A 19,854-nucleotide genomic window follows, 5' to 3' on the forward strand; every position below is an offset into this window, starting at 1 on the left:
GATTAGTTCAGACACTGCTAGTTTGAATGAACCAATCAAGATTTAAAGTTGTGAGCTAACGTGTTTATAAAACTTTGGGTACCAGTATAACTTCCAGTCTAATATCCACTCCCTCCCTGCAGTCAAATGGAAAATATTACCTGTCCAGGGATATAAAATACACGTGGATATTATTAATGACATATCATGGAAATTTGTTGTCATGAATTTAGGTTCCTAACATGGACTTCATATATTGGTCAGATCGTTTACCCAGAAGGAGGTAAGGGGGTGTTGTAAGGGAGGAATAAGGGTGTATCTTTATTTTAGCCCGCTGTGAGTACCGCTTTATTAGAGTACATGAAAAACTGGTGTAACATCCAGGTAATAATATATCCATTTACCCAAGAATCTTAAGGGATAAGACAATGGTCGACAAATTGATGTACTGTACATGTACAACCCCATTGATGATACACAAAATTACCCCTTACATAGATTACCTTTTGTGGTTGATACGTTTGGACACTCAACTTAATGTACCAACCAATCAGGGATCACTTAATCCCCAAAGTTGTTAAGCCAACGAATAAGAATACGTTATTATAAAAGTTTGGGGACACGTGTAGTTAACAGCCCATTGTCCCCTCCCTCCCTGCATTTACCTGGCAAAGATTAGCAAACTCGACATTCTCGGAGAGAAATCCATAGGCAGGATGTACAGCATCGGAGCCGGTTTCCGCCGCAACCTAAGATAATACAGTGTATGGTCAATAGTAACTAAGCCCCTAGAGGCCTCTAGGGGCACTTGAGTTAGTGGTGAGTTGAAATAGATCCCAACATTTTTTTATTTTAGTTTCAATAGAAAAAGTAAAAAAAATCCATCTTAAGGCTTAAATATGATCAGAAAATAGAATAAAACCAACTCAGGACCTATGTGATGCCTACCTAAAATAGAGAACCCAATCGGATCAGTAGTTATTTAGAAAAAAAGTCTTACTGCTTTATATAATAGGATGATGCATATAAGAGTTATTTTAAATCTTAATAGGTAGATTCTTCCAAGTTTCAATTTAAATTATCAATCACACCATTAAGCAAAAAACAACACCCATTTTTTTTGCAATGTGAAAGGTGTGGGGAGGGGGGGGGGGGGGGGGCTGGGAAAGAGCCGACCCACTACCTTGAATTTTAATTTTTCAAAGTTTTTAAAAAATAAAATTTTTGGGGTAATTTTTCTTAGGCCTATAAAAAAATCCATGTATAAATTAAAACCTTTCCGAGACATACAATAAGCTTCAATGTAGAGGAGAGACGTGTACGTACGCTAGATATTTCGCTACAAACGAAGACAAACAAACATCCTGTTACTTTTATTTAAGGATTATTTTAATCAATCAATTCTTGTAATGTCCATCTAAAACTAATACCTAACAGTATAATGTCAGAGATATAAAGGGATAAGAAAATCTTTAATAAAGCAATAAAAGAGATGGTAGGCATTTAAAGTTAGCAAATTTGGAAATTACACTAATATATTTTGTTTATATACTAAATTGTTTAAAGTAAAAAGGTTCTTTGTCTTTAGCTTAAGATTTCGATAACTACTAAACCGATTGAGTTCTCCTTTATAGGTAGGAAAGCTTCTCATATGACACGGAATGGTTTTAGACTATATTTCTGTCCCCTATCTATCCTTTTTAATACAGAGCCCCTAAATGCTAGGGCCGCAGCCGCTAGCAATATCTAAACTAATCTTAAAATTTAAAATTTTACCTTGGTGGAGGGGATCTACCACCCCCTCTGCCACCACGTCCTCTGAAACCACCCCTGTCCCCTCCACGGTCTCTGCCTCTAAAGCCACCCTTATCACCTCCCCTTCCTCTAGAGCCACCTCTGTTATTTTTAAATGTTTTCATTTTGAAAAAAAAAAATTCGATGATTTTTAGTAAGTATTTTGGAAGATTAATTTTAAATTTTTTTATCTTAGGTACTGCTGTTTTATTAGCGCAGCAACTTTATAACAAAACTGTACGTCAGTCCATGGCGAAATTACAAAAAATGCATTGCTTTTAAACGTTACATTTAATAAATAGGCCTACCTAAAGATTTTCTAACTTTTACTTTTTAAAACAAAAACTTTCCTAGAGTAATGTGGGGGGCTGCGTCTTTCATACCTATCCCCGCCCCCACCCCGGCCTCTACCTCTGTAAGAACTGCGCCCCCTATCACCTCCGCCTCCACGTCCCCTGCCTCGTCCCCGTGATATTTCCACTCTCAGCCGTTCACCGGCATATAATGTACTGTTCATTTCCTTAAAAAATAAAGTGAAGTAAAAATAACTTCAAGACCTGAAGTTTGTTTAATAACAATAAGGTAAAAATAAATCAAAACAATTCCCTATAACTTAAAAATACCTCCTACCCTTGTGGAATATTCTAAACCCTTCTTGATCTCCCTAAACCTAACTAAAAGCAGTAGTGAAAGTTTCAAACAAAAAATTCAAGTAATGAAAAGGTGAAGGCAAGCCTTGACTTTTAAGGGGGTGGCAACACCCAGCCATTTTGTTGTAAAGAAACCAAAATATTGTTTGTATTATTATACAGATCTACAAAGATAAATATAAGCTGCGAAACTTTTCTGTAACTTACTTCTTCAACTGCCCCCTATGTTTCAAATGCTGATCTGAGGTCTTGTTTCTTTACAATCTAAATAAAAGAATTTGTTATAATCAAAAACTATAGGTATGAAACTAAAAAAATACGACAAAAGTAGAAACCTTATACTTTTTAGCTAGACCAAAATAATCAGTAGGTAACAAGTTTGAAATAGATAGGACAATTCCTACATGCTTGAATTAATGATAATAGCTATGAGTTTCGTCCATACAGACCGGCCATCCAACACTAATTATAGAAAAGCTTCGCGTTTACAAAAAACATAATTCCCTTCCACAAAATAACAATGATAACGTTTATGAGAGTAAAGCTCTCAAATAAGACAGTGGGACAAACGGAATTTTGTTGGTAAAACTTCAAGGATTTTAAGGGATAAGGCAATCCCCGATAAATTGATCCACATCATTAATGATTATTAACAAAATTACATCTTTATAATTATAATTTTTTTTTCAATTTTTTTCAATTTTGTACCCCCCCCCCCCCCCCCCCCCCCCCGACTACCGACGAACAAGTATTTTAGGTTAGGTTAGGTTTTAGGCTAGGGAGCCGAGCGCTGCGGCTAGGCAGGCAAGGATAATACCACCTACTCTAATGAATGTAGAATATACGTGGATATTACGACAGGGGGAAAAAATTGTCGTTATTTTAGCTTGCTAACATGAAATTCGTTTATTGGTCAGTTTGTTCAACCAGTAGTAGGGTAAGGATTGGGTTTAAAGAAGGGGGGTATCTTTATTTTAGCCAGCTGTGAGCATCTCCTTATCAGAGTAAATGAAAATGTGGTACAACATCCCAGTAATAATATATCGATTATTTTTATAAACTTTAATGGAAAAAACATTAAAAAAATAATATACCTGTCTAGCTAACACTCTGGTAAGGGTTTCCATAGTCTTAAACCACTCCCGGATTAATTCTTCCCATAAAGTTAGTCCACTCAAAACCTAAAACAAACGAACTTATTTTGACAAGTAGAAAAGTTGGTGGAAAAATAATTCATCTAAATTAATGAAGCAAAAATTCGTCCCCAAACTTCATTTTTAATTCTTGATACAGATTTTAAAGGGTGGGGCTTAAAGGGTGTTAACTCCACTCAACCCGTAAAACCCCTTATTTGTTTCCCTTCAAAATTAAAAAAAAATATATTAGATTACCAACCTCAAACCTTTGAAATCCCTCATTTTATCCCTCTTAAAATTAAAAGCTTGACGTACAATCAACCATTGGTTGTCTTTAGGACGATTGGCAAATAGATCTGATTCCTGTACTGTAGAACAAATAAAACATTATGGAATGGATATAGAATATACGTGGATATTGATGACAGTGGAAAAATTGAAGTCAATTTAGGTTGCTAACATGAAACTCATTCAATGGTCAGTTTGTTTATCCAGTAGGACGGGACGGAATGGAGTAAAGGGGGCGAATTAGGGTTATCGTCATTTTAGCCCACTGGGAGTTTTACTTTATTAGAGAAAATAAAAATCTAGTGTAACATCCAAGTAATAAAATATCTATTTCTGCAGGTTATCTTAATTATAGTATAGCTAACATTACCTCTAGAAACTGATCCCAAAGTTCACAGGACACAACAACATAGAGATTAGCCTTGATCCATGTGACAATGAGGGTCTGGAAGATGGCCTGGGTCAACCTTCCTCCAAGGGTGTCCTCCCTGATAAGCATAGATAACTATTAACTAAAGATCTAAGAACAAATTAAATATAAATAGGCTATTTTTATTTAAGTGTGTAGGTAGGTATAAAGTATACTTTTTATCTAAAAATGGTATTTTTGTCTCTGATTTTATTTATCGCGTCGTATTATAGACAGCTTTCCGCGACTGGTAAAATGAGAAATTTTCAGATCAATAGCAATTTTGTTAGCCCCGAGGGGCCAAAGGACTGGCCTAACAAAGCTGGTATTGATAATATAATTTCTAGACTATTGTTCATAGAAAATTGTCTGTAATACGTAATTTTTCAGTATGGCCCAGAACCATTTTTAATCCAGGGGATATTTATCGGTTTCAAAGCCATACTGGAAACTCTTTGTTTTCAAATTTTTCAATATTGAAAAAAAAATTTCTAAGAGGATAATACCAAAAAAACAATTTAATGGACATTTTATATAATACGAAAAATTTCTTCCTTTCCCTGTACCTTATAAAAATCGTCGGAAAAAGCCGTTTTTTAAGCAAACAAAAGCGCGTTTTGCTCTATCTGTGAGATATTATGAATAAGATAATGTTAAGATGAGAAAAATTTACGTTCACAGTCCCTTTAAAGACACAATACCTGTAATAATAATGTACAAACTTTTCAACCACTAATAATACCCTGGCCTTTCTAATTAAAGCCTAGGCAGAGCAATGCTGGTTAGCTCAAACGTGTACCGTGGTTTCTGTAGAACTGTTCTTCTGAAGCCAATACAGGGTTACGAAAGTTTAAATTGATGTTTTTTTTTTTTAATGTTAATATTAAATGTAATATAGTTTTGTAATGACATATAAAATATATATTCGATAGAATATAAAAAAATATAGTGCATTCAATATTAAAAAAAATATTTAAATATATATATAGTTGTTAACCATATATGATCCATATAAGAATCTATTTCCGGCCGGGTTCTTAAAAGATATTGCCGCGTTTTTTCGACATTTTTTAAGCTATGAATAACAAGCGCGACATTCGCGAAATCTAAAAGAGTATACAATGATTTATTTAATTATTTCGCTTTTGATGGTACGGCCTTCATAGAAAAAAAAAGATTATCTTCAATCCATTTTTGCTGCATATTAATTAATGCATCTTTTTAGAGCTGTGTTAGACATTAGAAAAATTGCTAAAAAAATAATTTAAAATTCAGTATTTTTATGTTATATACTCTGTTTGAAATTCTATCGTCAACGTTCAATCAATCAATGTCTAAAAAACGCCGAAAAAATGTGGCATTCATCTTTTAAAAACCCATCTCGGTGGTATTTCCGGTTGGCAAAGACAACATAAATATAGAAATCATGAAACATTGTTGTTCCACAATTTTGCCACATTTTTAAACATCTTGCTTAAAAAAAATCTTCCTTGTAAATTCTACAAATTTAAATATTTAGAGAAAATTGAGTAGTAATTTACTTCTTGATTCAAAATATTTGATTAAATTGAATCAAAACTAATAATTATTTTTGGCACTCTATATTCAAATAATCATAAGCTTATCCATAGTGCGCATGCGCGCACAGAGGTGCCATAAATTTCAAAACTTAAAAAATAAGTTTTGTAGCGAAATTAATTACTCTATAATTCGAAATCTCTGTCTTTCTTTTAGAAACATTCAGGGGAATATACGAAAGCTTATATTTATATTAAAGATGAAAAGTCGATAAATTCAAATGCACACGGCACATCTGCGTAAACACACCCTGGATTTTTTTTCTTTTAATTTTAATTCGTATGAAGCTAGCTCAAATAAGTAAATATTAAATTTGATATATTTTTGATGATGCGGGAGGATGTTTTAAAAGAAATGATGAAATAATTTTCAAGGTTTTAAAAAAAAGTTAGCTTCTTTTATGCGAAAAAATTCAATAAAAAGTAAAAATTTTTACCAAAAAGTTGGTCAAATTTTACCAAGTTTTTTTTTTTGTTAAAGTCCAAAAATTTGGACTTAGCCTAAAAATTTACCTTGTCAATTTTTACCAAAAAGTTGGTCAAATTTTACCAAGTTTTTTTTTTTGGCAAAGTCCAAAAATCTGGACTTAGCCTAAAAATTTACCTTGTCAATTTTTACCAAAAAGTTGGTCAAATTTTACAAAGTTTTTTTTTTTGGCAAAGTCCAAAAATTTGGACTTAGCCTAAAAATTTACCTTGTCAATTTTTACCAAAAAGTTGGTCAAATTTTACCAAGTTCATTTTTTTTGGCAAAGTCCAAAAATCTGGACTTAGCCTAAAAAAATACCTTGTCAAATTTTACCAATTTTTTGGTAAAAATTGACCAAATTGCGTTTTTTTGTCTAAGTCCGAAAATTCGGACTTAACCTGAAAAATAGAGTTGTAAAATTGACCACATTTTTGGTAAAACTTCCAAAAGTGGTAAAATTAAAAAAAAAAAAAAAAATTTAAATTTAGGCTTCATTGTATAGAAGTCATTATTTTAAAGTACTACAACTGATTATGAAGAGCTGTTTTTTATTTAAAACACCAAAAACGGGTTTTTTTGTTTCGTCAAATTTTACAAAAAAAATGGTAAAATTTGACTAATTTTTTGGCTAAAATTTTTGCTGGTAAAATTTACCACGAAACTGGTATATTTTACCAGGTTGACCAGCTTTACCACTTTTCTGGTAAAACGATTTTTTTTTCTGGTATTTCGTAGAACCTGGGTAAAAGTATGAGAAATGCAACCTAAAATTATTGCTTCTCAGTTACATTAAATTTGTGCGTATGTTATTAGGCGCCGCAACATGTACATGCGTGCGTATACACAGGTCTTTCAACTTACACTTCTAGAACATACTTCAAATTATTTTATATCAGGAATTGAAGGATGAGTTAGTTACGATATATATTCTCTTCTTAATTTGACAGTAGAAATCGCATTTTCTCCTTTTATTATATTAAAATAATATCACTATCCTAAAATATGTCAATAATTTGTCACTTACGGACTTTCTGGTAATGATGATAGAGTTGATAAGCTTTCTAAGTTATACCTTTCTTTACAGGAATAATCATTTTTATATATGTTGTAGATATTTGATGTCATGAATTGATTAAATTTATACATTTTCTTTCATTATAGAACAATTAAAGATTAGAATTTATCTATTACTAAATTCCTGAAAGGGCCATTAAACACCAGTTTTTCTGTTTACTTTTTCTTTTACAAATTTTTATAATAATCAGAGTTTTTACTTTTTTGTTTGTAAATTATCAGGTAGAAATTCACACTCCAAATATATGTCAGTTTCTTAAATATTGGCATTGCATAATGACGTCAAATTTTTTTTATTTTTGTGGGATGGGTGTTTAAACTTTCCACGAGGTTAGTAATTCAACTTTTTGTTGAGGAGAAAGTATTGAGGGTTAAATCCTTTAAATTTGTTTTGTGGGATATGTGGAAGGTTGACCCATCTCTGTCAAAATAGCCTAAAACCTGCCCCGGATCTTTTAAAGCCTCTACGGAAATGGAAAAATGCTATGCAGATATAATACTTTTATTTTCTAACTTAAAAATCAAGATCCTTGATTGTTCAACCCTTATCAACACTTATTTCTTTCATCACAGATAAGTTTGAGACTAGAGGCGTGTGCAGCGCACAAATAGGGCACCCATTGAAATTTTATTATAATAAAAATGAGAAAACCAACCGTCATTCACTTCACTGATTATCTTTTTTTTTGGGAGGGGGGTGTTGAATTTAAATTTTCTATTACATAAACAGCTTAAAATTCAATGATTTATCGGATAGCAATGTTTTATTGAATGATTTTTAAAAGATATGTTATAGATTCTTAAACTGCAAAATATATTGCTGTTGGTTTTTTTCTGTCCTACTTATAAACATAATAAACCTTGTTTTAATCATTAACTTTTTTTCTTAAATATTAAAGAAACAATTTTATATATTTATATATTACTCCTTCATCTTATAATCTATGTACATTGTACACCCCTACTTTGAATTTAGACATATATAGTACTATGTGATATACATATATATATTTCATACATTTTAAAAGCATGTGTTTTTAACAATGTATATAAGGTAGAAGGTTGTAATTCAAATTATTTTTTACATTGTACTCTTCTTTAAGAGAAAGAAAAAGCTTATTTAGTTATTATATATATAACTAGCGGCTACGCCCCTAGAGGCACTTTATATGTTTTTTTTTAAATTTAAAATAAGGCTATTTTGCGTTTGACGTTTATTTTTCGTTGAACTCTCTTTCTAAAATCGAGAAATTAAAAAAAAATTAATTTCTCTAGGGAGGGTTGTGGTACCCTCCCCCAAAATAGTTATAAACCTTCCCGGGAATTATGAGAATCTACCCTGTTAAGGAGAACCCGATCGGTTCATCGGTTAGCGAGATCCTTCGGTACAAACATACAAACACACAAACAACCTGTTACTTTATTATAAGGATAGTACATTTTAAGAAGCTTAGCAAATACGCAAAATAAAATTGAAGGTAACCTAAAATACTCTGTTTTTAATTTCCTTTTTACACTCTAAAAAATGGATATTTTTGAAATAGTTATTTATCGCATAGACAGCTTCCCGCGGATATTAAAATGAAAAGTTATAAGATTATAACCAGTTTTGAGAGGCCGAAGATATATATCGCAGGGCTAACAAAACTAGTTAATCTTATAATTTTTCCTTTTAATATCCTCGGAAAATTATCTGGAAACATTATTAAGATAGACAAAAGTAAAGCCCTTTTCAAGAACTTAAAAATATAACTAAAGTCAATTATATTCGAATATTTCTAAATTGTTTTACTTCAAATGTCATGTAAAGAAATTAGCATTAAGCTTTATCTTATTTTTAAGAGTGTTTTAAGTTACCTTTTTCTTACTATTATCTTGCGGTGTCGTGTGCACGGATCGCTGCACAGTCACACCCAACCGCACTTCAGTGTGTGTCGCAAGCGCGCCGGTCAAGCCACAGCATAGAAAAATATTGCTCAATGCCTGACTGATATTCTTGAGTTTTTAAAAAATATTTATTGACAAATAGGAAAATTTAGGTCTTTGAATTCTAATGGGTCAATAAAATTTTAGATGCTAGAAACAAATTGTTTCTAAAATTTATTTTACTAAATTTTTAATGACATTTATACAGCTTCCCTGTAAAGTTTCGGAGATCTTTATCTTCAGACAAATAAAATTACTACTTTATATTAAAGGACAAGGAAAATGTGTTAAAAAGTTTTAGTTTAATATTTTGACAGCAATTGTATCACAACTTAACCTTTTCCTTACTCAAACTCATTTTATGCAAGGACGACGTCGAAGAGGTGGAGGGGGGGGGGGGGCTTAGTAAATGTTGTTCCTCCATAATTTTTAGACGTTTAGCAGTTTTTTACCACTCCACCACTAAAACAGATTTGCTCGGGGTGCGAAAATCAAGGGAAGTTTTTTTTTAATGGCATGGGGTTGGGGGATAAAATAGGATTAAATTATTATCAAATAATTTGATCAACGGAAGGAGTGTTGCTCATTATCGTTGGTGATGTATTTAAGTTACTATGTGCGTAATCGTACTTGTTATACAAGTCTTGCAAATGTAAAAGGATAGCACTAATATTTAATCTTTATTACTTTTCTAAATAAAAGACAACAACTGATTAGCAGAAAGCATTTATATAGCTTAAATTATTTCAATAATAATAAAATGAGCACTTTTTAAAACCAAAGCTCGGCAACTACAGCCAACGTCAGACGCGATACTTCGTAAACCACACTTAGCCGCAACCTTGGATTCAGCCAATGTAACCATCAGTTGCAAACTTGCATTCAGTTGCAGCCGCGTGGCTGAGGGCGTGGCTGCCGATCATCGAAAAAAAACTTGCTAATTGATCTGATCAGAGATAGTTAAGTTTTTTTTTGCAAAAAAATCTTTTTAGATTTTCAAGTAGTTTAAATATTAAATAGATTCTCTTCTTTCATTAAATAAATGCTCCCTATCCATGCTGAAGCTAATCTTTTTACTTGATTTAGGTATGTCAAATATGCTTATTGAGATTCTTTTAACATTGTTAAAGAATGTAAGAGGAGAATGGAATGCAGTGTTAATATTCCTAGGAGCACATGTTTCAACAGTCGCCCATACAACTTCGTAAAATGTAAATTTAAATTAAAGTTCCTCACAGAAAAAATAAACTTGAATCGTCAAATTAGAAAAAAATAATTAAAATTAACAATTATCGCAAAGTTGGCGATAAACAAATTTCAGAAAAATTTAATTAAAAAAAATACTTTAACATGATTTTTTGAAGAAGGTGGTTAAAGTCCCTCAACAGATTATGCCGCCATACGATAAAATAACCAATGAGAGGCCAGCATACATTTTAACATTGGTCAATTACAGTGTATACTGGCCTTTCATTGGCTATTTTATCGTATGACGTCATAATCTGTTGAGTGACTTTAATCATCTTCTTTTTGAATAAACATTTACAATATATAGATTTATTGATTAAAATCTAATAATTTGCTGAAAGCTAGTAAAGCTTAAAAGCCACGTGGTTATAATGTTAGACATGGAGATGCGATCCCCAATTTTCAAAATTCTTTGAACGTACGAATAAGACTTTTACAGAAATGCTTCGCATCTAGTCTATCCACCTATGTTTAATATAAAGTTTACACCATATAAGAGTAGAATCTAAATATTTGATTGACGTGCCCCGACAATTATCAAGCGGAACTCAGGCACGAGACACAATTACTTTAGCTAGGCCCAAGGCACCTTTTGTATACTTTTATGTATTTATTGGCCTATCTTTACCAATATAATACCATATATGGGTAATGCTAGCCTAATCTTGGTAAATTGTATGTGATTTATTAATGTTATATGCTTATTAAAACATTATGTTTATTGTTAAAGTAATCATGTAACCACCTAGTTCAAGTATGTATGCCTACAACCATAGTTTGATTTACGTCACAAGTTAACGTACAGACACTTTATTAAACAGACAAACGCTTAAATCCTTATTATTAGTTGATGTTATAGCTTGCACTTCTTAAAATATCTCAGTTATTTATTGACTCTCTAACCATCAAGTTCTTCTGGCTTTAAAGGTAATGACTTAGTTGTTTGGCATGCATTGTAGTTTAAATTTAGTACCCTCAGTACTTAGCATGAATTGAGCTTAGGCCTTATGTTAGAACTCTAACACTTAGCACAATTCAATGCTTAGGACTTGGGGCACTTTTCTGTCCTACACTACTTATGATTATTATCACTTATCCTGTAAATATTTTCATACTTAACTTATTCACTTGTAATGTAAATACACTTTATAAAACCCATCTTCCTTCTTGAGTGCTTAATATACTTATATAATACCGATCGAATATCATAACCAACCATTTATTCTTAGTTTAAAGCAATATAATACCTCGCGTGGGTCTTTTGTTGAGCTACCACCAGCTCAACCAAATTCGTATTATACTTGTGGGAATAGAGGGATAAGCATTCTAAATTGACGAACCGACGATGAGAATGTCTATGTGTATTGCAGTAAAAGTAGGATTTTTAGTAGTACTCATAGAAGAGCGATCTCCATACCATAATATTGGACAAGCGCCCCATTCGCACTACCAGACATGATTATGGCTAAGGCTGCCGAGTTCTGCTTTTCTTTGTAAAGAGAATGATCAAGTATAATCTCAATTAAATAGTTTTCTTATACATAGTTTTAATATATAGCGAAAGGACAAAAAATCTTCCTAGAATAAAAGTACCCTAGAATTTACATGTGCTTTTATGGAGTAAAAAAGGTTACCAACATCCATAAGAAGCGAACATAAAATTCTAGTTACAGAAATTAGTCTTCACATGATAGTTTGGAATTATACTACAAAAAAACACAACTCTTATTAAAATTTTTTAAAGAGTTAATAATGGATGGACGTACATTCAGACATATATTTCATAACAAACAGAAATCACCTCTTTTCACTGTTTCTCACGGATAGACCAATGGACATTTATAGTTATAAAGTAGCTTTGCTACTAAAAAGTTGTCTTTCCTTTTTACATTTACAGATTAAAATCTAAGGGGAGAAGTTTTTAGAAGGGATGTTATAAACAAGGAAATGCACAATAATACAATTCTAAAACTCAAATAAGCATACACCTACACATACACACACACATAAATACACACTAACTCACACAGACACACACAAATCACACACACATATCACACACACATATCCTCACAGACATAAATTACACTCAAACAAACGGACAGACACACAAAACACTCAATACAGAATGTGTGCTTTTTAAGTTTCTCCGAAAAAGAATGAATTTAGTTGTGTGCGGACATTTTAGTGTAAACATCTCAATCTTTAACAGTGAGGATATTAAGCTTATTGCTGTAAGATTGAGCGGATATCTTAATTATTTATTTTTTTAGTTTTGTCAAGTGATTGAAAAAGCAACTATCATAGATATTATCATAAATATTACTTAATTTGTTAACAATTTAAAATTTACCTTCCTCTTTGTAAGAAAGTGCATTATGAATTTTCTATTGAAGTTACAAAATCATAAACATGTTTCCTTCTTTCAATATTCTATTGAAGGCAAGAAACAATTTTCTTTTCTTATGATTTCAAAGAGTAAACTGTGGGTGTTAAAATTGTAGAATGCTGTTTTAGATTAATTTTAGTATGATTGTAAAGGAAAGCTATTTATTCACGATTATCTGTACAGGCAAACATCATGTTACTTTATTTTAAAATATTAGATATAAATATTTAAATATTATCTGTATATCAATTAAAGTTAGGTGAATCAAATGTAAATATTGAATTTAGTTTGAACAACTTTGCTTTCATAACGAATTTTAAAAATCATTTTCTATTAATCTTTTGTTCATTTCATAAATGAAAGGGGTTGTGAATATCATAGGTATTTAAGAATTATATTAAATTTTGGATAATACTGTATAATAGGTAGAGAAAGAATTTAGTAAAAATATCTTAATTGTTAATTACTTGGACAATAAAAATTTAATGTAGTTTTTGATATTAATTTTATGCAAGAATTAAATGCAATAGGACTTTCATTAAATAAGAGAATATAAGAATAGTCGCTCTACAATATTCCTAATCATTTGATTGTCCCTACTGTTTTATCCTTGTACATTACAGCTTTGTTAAGATTTTAAAATTATTTGAGGCAAACTTATTCTTTTGTGCTTTTTATGATAATTTTCAGACTGGAAAAAAGTGATTCTAAAGGTTGTCAAGGATGCGAGAGTATTAAAGTAAGTATTACAGATTAATTAATAGATTTTATTGAAATTTAGTAACATTGGATGAAGAAAATTTTAGCTTTAGTTCATGACAATATTTTAAAATATATATATATATATAATATACATTATAACTGCGGCTGCAGCCTGATGCATAATCTCATGGCTGCAATTTTCCTGGCGTATGTGACTTAAAGAAACAGGGAACAATAGATACAATTGATGAAAAAATTGCCAACTCTTTGGTTGAAGTGAAAAAAAAACGTAGAACCTGTAAAACCAAGGGACGGCAGGAATAAACATTTTTGTCTCTTCTATTTGTTTACAATAAAAATAAAAGTATATTACTGCAAAGTAAATTGAGAAAATCAATATGTATTTCATAAGAAAAACAATTTATGACACCATGAAAATTATAAAACCGTCATCTTCTCTTAAATTCTTTATTTCTTATATTTATTTTAGAATGCTTTGGAATCCAATTCATGTCTGTTTACAAATTATATTCATCACAACACTCAACATCGAAAGCCAGGTAATTACAAACTTATAAAAAGTTATAAAAAGCTTAAGAAATTTATTTCTTATTATAAATTGTTGTTTAAAAAATTATATCGAAATAAATCTGAACTAAATAATAGCTTTAAAAGCTGACATGTTTTGGAACTTTACAAATCATGTTACTAAAAAAAGTGTCAGAAAAAGTATTTGTCGAATGTTTTGTCAAAGTCAAACCATCATTATATTGGAATACCAATAAACAAAGATTTTATATACAGATTTTGAAAGAAACATAATTGTTAGTTTTTATATAATTTATTTTTTGTTTAATTTATCGAATGAACAAAAATTGAAGGGTATGCTGTTTCTGAAAAAAAAACTTTAAAAAATTAATATTTAATGTTTACTTAAGTGTTGGTAACATGTAAAAATACAAATGCATGGATGAGATCATTAATTTTGATATCACCAATATTGATTAGATAATTTTATAAATAAACAATAGCTAATATTTTTAGAACATTTTTAATCTTGAAAATACGCGAAGAACGCAACATAGCCAACGCAAAAATATTGCCAAATATAAACTTTACCTTATTTGGTGATCTAATTTACGATAATTACATAATCATTTTTTTTTCTACTTTCGAGGCAACGCCTCTTAAGGGACGTTACGTCGTATTTTGATAGTTTATTTTAGGTTAGGTCATTGCCCCGCAGGGTTAGAGCCCCCCCCCCCCCCACACACACAGGGGCTAGAAATTGAAGAAATCTACTGTGAAAATACAACGAAACGCCATTTAAGAGGCGACGTCACGAAAGGGACTATATCCGAATTACTTAAATTTTGATATAATTCTGAATATTATCTACAAAAATGTATACAACCATAAGTACATGTACATGATAGGCGAAGTACTGGGTAGCTCAATTTCAATTATTAGCATAACTAACTGGCGTATCAGCTTACTGTTGGGGAGGTATAGATACTTTGCTTTACTAGATACTTTTAAAATGATACCTACTTCTGCATTGTCTTGCGCGTGAAATTAATAGTGATAGTACGGGGAATGCCTTCGCCTGTAAACTTGAGCAACTATCTACAATGCACAATTAGGTTTTACAGGCAAAGGGCATTAAATTAAAAGCTTGGTTGTCAATTGGATGTTACTTGATGTAATATCCTAAAGAGTGTTAGAGTAGGGTAGTGTAGAGGTTCGAGTATGGACCTCATTGCTTCAATATAGACGTTTAAAATAATTGTACATACTGCTGCTTTTTCTGGCGCGTGACATTATTAGTTATAGTACGGGTATGCCTTCGCCTGTAAACCTGAGCAACTATCTACAATGCACAATTCGGTTTACAGGCAAAGGGCATTGAATTAAAAGCTTGGTTGTCAATTGGATGTTATTATATGTAATATCCTAAAGTGAGTGTTAGGGTAGCGCATCGTTGTACATGCGGAGGATTTTCTTAAGGAGAACCTAGACTTGAACCTAGAAATAGGGTCTAACTTTTTATCTTTGTGACGTAACAAAAATCCATCTCTTTTTGTAGGGGTTTCCTTTCCCACTCCCCTCTCATCCTTCGATTTTTGTTACGTCACAAAGATAAAAAGTTAGACACTATTACTAGGTTCATTATAATTATAGATTAGTTTTAAGTTAATTGATTATCATCTATATGTACTTTATAAGTATAAACAAACATATGTTTAGAAATTTTAACACATTGAGTTTGACCCTTGCCTTAATAGAAATTATATAAATCTAATGCACCCTTCTGTTGCTAAAGGAAATTATTATTAAAACACGATGACAATATCCATGAGTAGTGAGATTAAATGCTTATATGTCAGTATATATATATTTGGGAAAAAAAATGCATTTATCATTTTTCAATGGCTGTAAATTAATTTTTAGAGTATTACAGACAAACCGACGTACCTAGTGAAGAACAATATAGATGCCCATTTATAAGCATAATCATCACTCATAAAATAAAAACAGTTTAACTGAGATAACAGCCGTGGAAGTGTTTTTTTTTGCAATAGAGTTAATATCAACTTTAGACCTACGTATCAAGTAAATTATATACTGGATGCATATTGGTAAATGAAATCTTCATAAAAATTCAGCCGCCTATTTTAAATAGCATTCGAAAAATTGTACGTTTCTCCTTTTCTGTTTAAAGGGATGGACAGATAGAAGGAGGGAAATATGAGCTACAGTGTAGCTTCGTTACTAAAATCACAAATCAACTGAAAAATCTAAAAATGAACTGTTAAAAATCCAATAATGTCACAATACATTTGTTTTTGAAAAGAAAAGTCATTGCCAAATTGTTTGAGACATATATCTTGTAATAGCTATTGTCCTTTTAAGATTTTCCTACACATAAAATTTGGAAAAATCCGCTTTAGGAGCAAAGTCTCTATAAAATCAAGAAATTTTATTGATAAAAAAACTGTTGTCTAATATTTTCTCATGTTAACTCAAATTTAGACCTTTTGTAAGTAAGTAAATTTGTTAAACATTTACATATTTTAAAATGTGCACATGTTCAGCTAGGGGAAAGATAAAAGATTCGACAGTATCCAGAATTTTGAAAGTTTAGAAAGAAATACTCATTTAACCCTCGCCTTGATTATATTATATAATATTACTTATAAATTATATCTATAACTACAATATGTCTCTTATTTACAGAACGGTTTCTAATAGGTCCCGGGTAGGCTTTCAATTATTTTTTGGAAAATAAAAAAACACCCTTAAACAATTTACTTTTGAAAACTAAAAAAGAAAGTGATGTTTTATCTCCCCCCTCCCTGTTTAGCTGTTTTTATGAGTATAGAATACTAGAGTTCTAAATTTTATAATTAGAAATAATGGTCTACCTCAAGTTTTTCAAAATTTAAAAAATAATTATAGACCATACAAAACAAAGACAAAATAACAATTCAATGCTTGGAAGCCGTATTATTGTTGATCTTTGCTATTGTACTGTTTATACATGCGTACATTCTCAAACTATTTAATCTCTTGTTACCGTTCTTGTTATCTATGACCTTTAATAAATTTATTACATATTTTTTTTTTATTTTATGCCAAGGTTTTACATTTCTGAGGAGAGGAGAGAGTACGGGGGTCTCTACTCCCTACAAACATCTACACTTCATTGATAAGGATCTATTCACCCCTAAAACACCCACATAAACAGCCAAGGAGGGTGTCAAGATAAAAAAGTCTACCCCCGTAAATTTAAGGGCGATGAAATTTTTTTTTTTAAATTGTTGATTATGAAGAGTTTGGATATCTAGAAGGATGTATCCACCCTCATAATTCCGGGTTCTCTTCGCGCACCTCTTTAGCAAAAACCCTGTGCGCGTCATTGTTCTGCCTATGTTAAAATTACGGGGTTACTTTTTCCACTTTACAAATCCTGGATAAATCCTTTAATGTGTTTCTTTTTCAATGATTTGAAGTACATTCTTTACTCTTGTCTGATTACAATACTTGTCAAAATAAACATACACTAGAGTTAACAAGAATATTTGTTTTATTTATTTAAATTAAACTTAAAACTTAAGTTTTGTAGTTTCATAAGAAAGTAAATAATGGTTAATGGTATCTTTTAGTTACTTAATGGCACAAGACAGGAAAAAATTTAAAGCTAAATACTTTTACTCTCTAATTCTAGATACGTAACAGTTATGTATACTTAATGCTCCCAAATAATTATTTATAGACTGGAGGCTTTTTGGAAATTCCTCAAATTAAAATTTGGCAACTATATTGTATGGTCGAGGTTGCTTTACAAGACATTGTAACGTTATGCTCAGCAACCACGGAAAATCATGGGAGACTATGCCTACTTTTATATCCAAACACCTGGGGTGTTAGGTAAAGTAACACCCAACAGACAATAAGCTTTAACTGTGTATGGTAATATGTTGCGCCTGTTAATGGACAGGGGTATTCCCTAACTTTTACTGTTGATGTCACACCCCATACAAAGCAGCAGCAAGTACACTTTTTAAAATTTCTTGGCTAAATCCAACAACACCGCTAAAAAAACCGATACGTAACCAATCATGCTAATTTACCTAAATTTCTTAAAACATTTTTTATAGCCGTAATTCTATGTAAATTAGTGATTATCTTGTTTCATAGTAATTTGACAGCTTAATATGTATCAGATTATGTATGTTGCCTGTGACAGGGGAAAGTATCTTAGGGTTATAGGGTGGTAGTTACGATAAATAACATCCATAAAAGATTATTTACAAAAATACAATTTTCGCCAGCTTCTAGATCAAAAGTTAAAAAAGCAAAAATAAAAAGAATGTTGGATTAAAGCCTATTCAGAAGCAGTGCAAATCTGACAATGCAAAGAAAAATTCGCCAACAATTTGCGGAGAGATTGTTTGAAAATGTGTGCTTGTGTTACACGCAAAAAGTATGCAGAAAAAAATTAAATACCGCAAGGGTCAAATACTTTGAGAACTGATAATGAACAACTCTTATATTAGTTATATAATCTTCGAAGAAATTTTATTTTGAAACTTTCAAGTGACGTTATAGTTTTAGGGGGAGGGTTGTATTAGTGACAACATGAGGGGTCTAGTTTTACTGTCAGGAGGAGTGTGAGCCCCATAGTGTTTTGATGTAATTTCGGAAAAATATATATTTAGGGGAATATACACAAAAAATTAGATACTCATTCTGAACATCATATATAGTTATATATATCCATCTATAATACAAAGTAGAACGATGTCTGTCTGTTTGTTTGTCTGTTTGTCTGTGTGTCTGTTTGTTTGTAGCGAAGGATCTCGCTAACTGCTGAACTGATCGGGTTCTCCTTTACAGGGTAGCTTCTCATAGGTCCCGGGAAGGTTTATAACTATTTTCTTGGGGGGTGGGACACCCCCAACCCCCCAAAAGATGAAAAAATACCCCCCCCAAAAAAAAAAAAAATTTCTTTTTAAAACTAAAAATAAAATAGTGGGTTCGACTAACCCCCCCCCCAAAAAAAAAAAAAAATTATTTTTATTTTAAATCTAAAATACGAAAATTGGTTTGATCAAACCTCTTGGGGCAAAGCTTCTAGAGGCTAGGGGCGAGGCCGCTAGTAATTACATATAGTGATTTATTCAGACAGATATACAGTTGTTTAAAAAAAACTAGAAATAGGACATATGTCAAAACTTTTTAATAATCTTTTTATTAACCTCTTTTGGCTCGGGGGGAGGGTGGGGGGTATACCCCTGTAAAGGGTACTATAGAAGGTTATGCCCCAAGGATGGTGTATCCACGCCACTTAATTTGGTCAAGGAAGCCCCTACTTCCCTATTCTGCCAAGCCTATGATTTTTTAATCCAATCTCCCGAAATCATAAACCATCGGCAAAACTAACCAAACTTGCAAAACGAAAAAAAGAATCGGTCCAATCAACTATGAGATGTAATATACGATTACATTATACCCTTTCTTATATTAGGATCTTTTTGAGTGTAAATTATCTTAAATAATTTTCAATAATTTTAGCAATAATAAGATATAGCCTTTCAACTTGTTTTGGAAATACATATATAAAAATTGTCTAAATTAAAAATTAATTTCAGCGGTGCAGAAATGTTGGCGCAGTGTATGACATCCCTGGCAAAACTAAACACAAGGAAA

The 19,854-nt window shown here is 31.5% G+C and overlaps 1 protein-coding gene across 2 annotated transcripts in view; it reads left to right on the forward strand.

The window, feature by feature from the left end:
* Positions 1-13,633: 13,633 nt before the first annotated feature.
* Positions 13,634-19,854, forward strand: part of LOC145316523 (sushi, von Willebrand factor type A, EGF and pentraxin domain-containing protein 1-like) — a 61,436-nt gene continuing 55,215 nt past the window's right edge. For both annotated transcript variants that reach the window (XM_080157098.1, XM_080157104.1), the window contains exons 1-3: positions 13,634-13,678; positions 14,132-14,201; positions 19,797-19,847. In XM_080157098.1, coding sequence (XP_080013224.1) covers positions 14,133-14,201; positions 19,797-19,847 — 120 coding nt within the window. In that variant the 5' untranslated portion in view covers positions 13,634-13,678; position 14,132. The remainder of the gene's footprint in view (positions 13,679-14,131; positions 14,202-19,796; positions 19,848-19,854) is intronic.

Source organism: Acartia tonsa, chromosome 1, assembly GCF_053477335.1.
Source record: "Acartia tonsa isolate MP-2025a chromosome 1, ASM5347733v1, whole genome shotgun sequence".
Classification (NCBI taxonomy): domain Eukaryota; kingdom Metazoa; phylum Arthropoda; class Copepoda; order Calanoida; family Acartiidae; genus Acartia; species Acartia tonsa.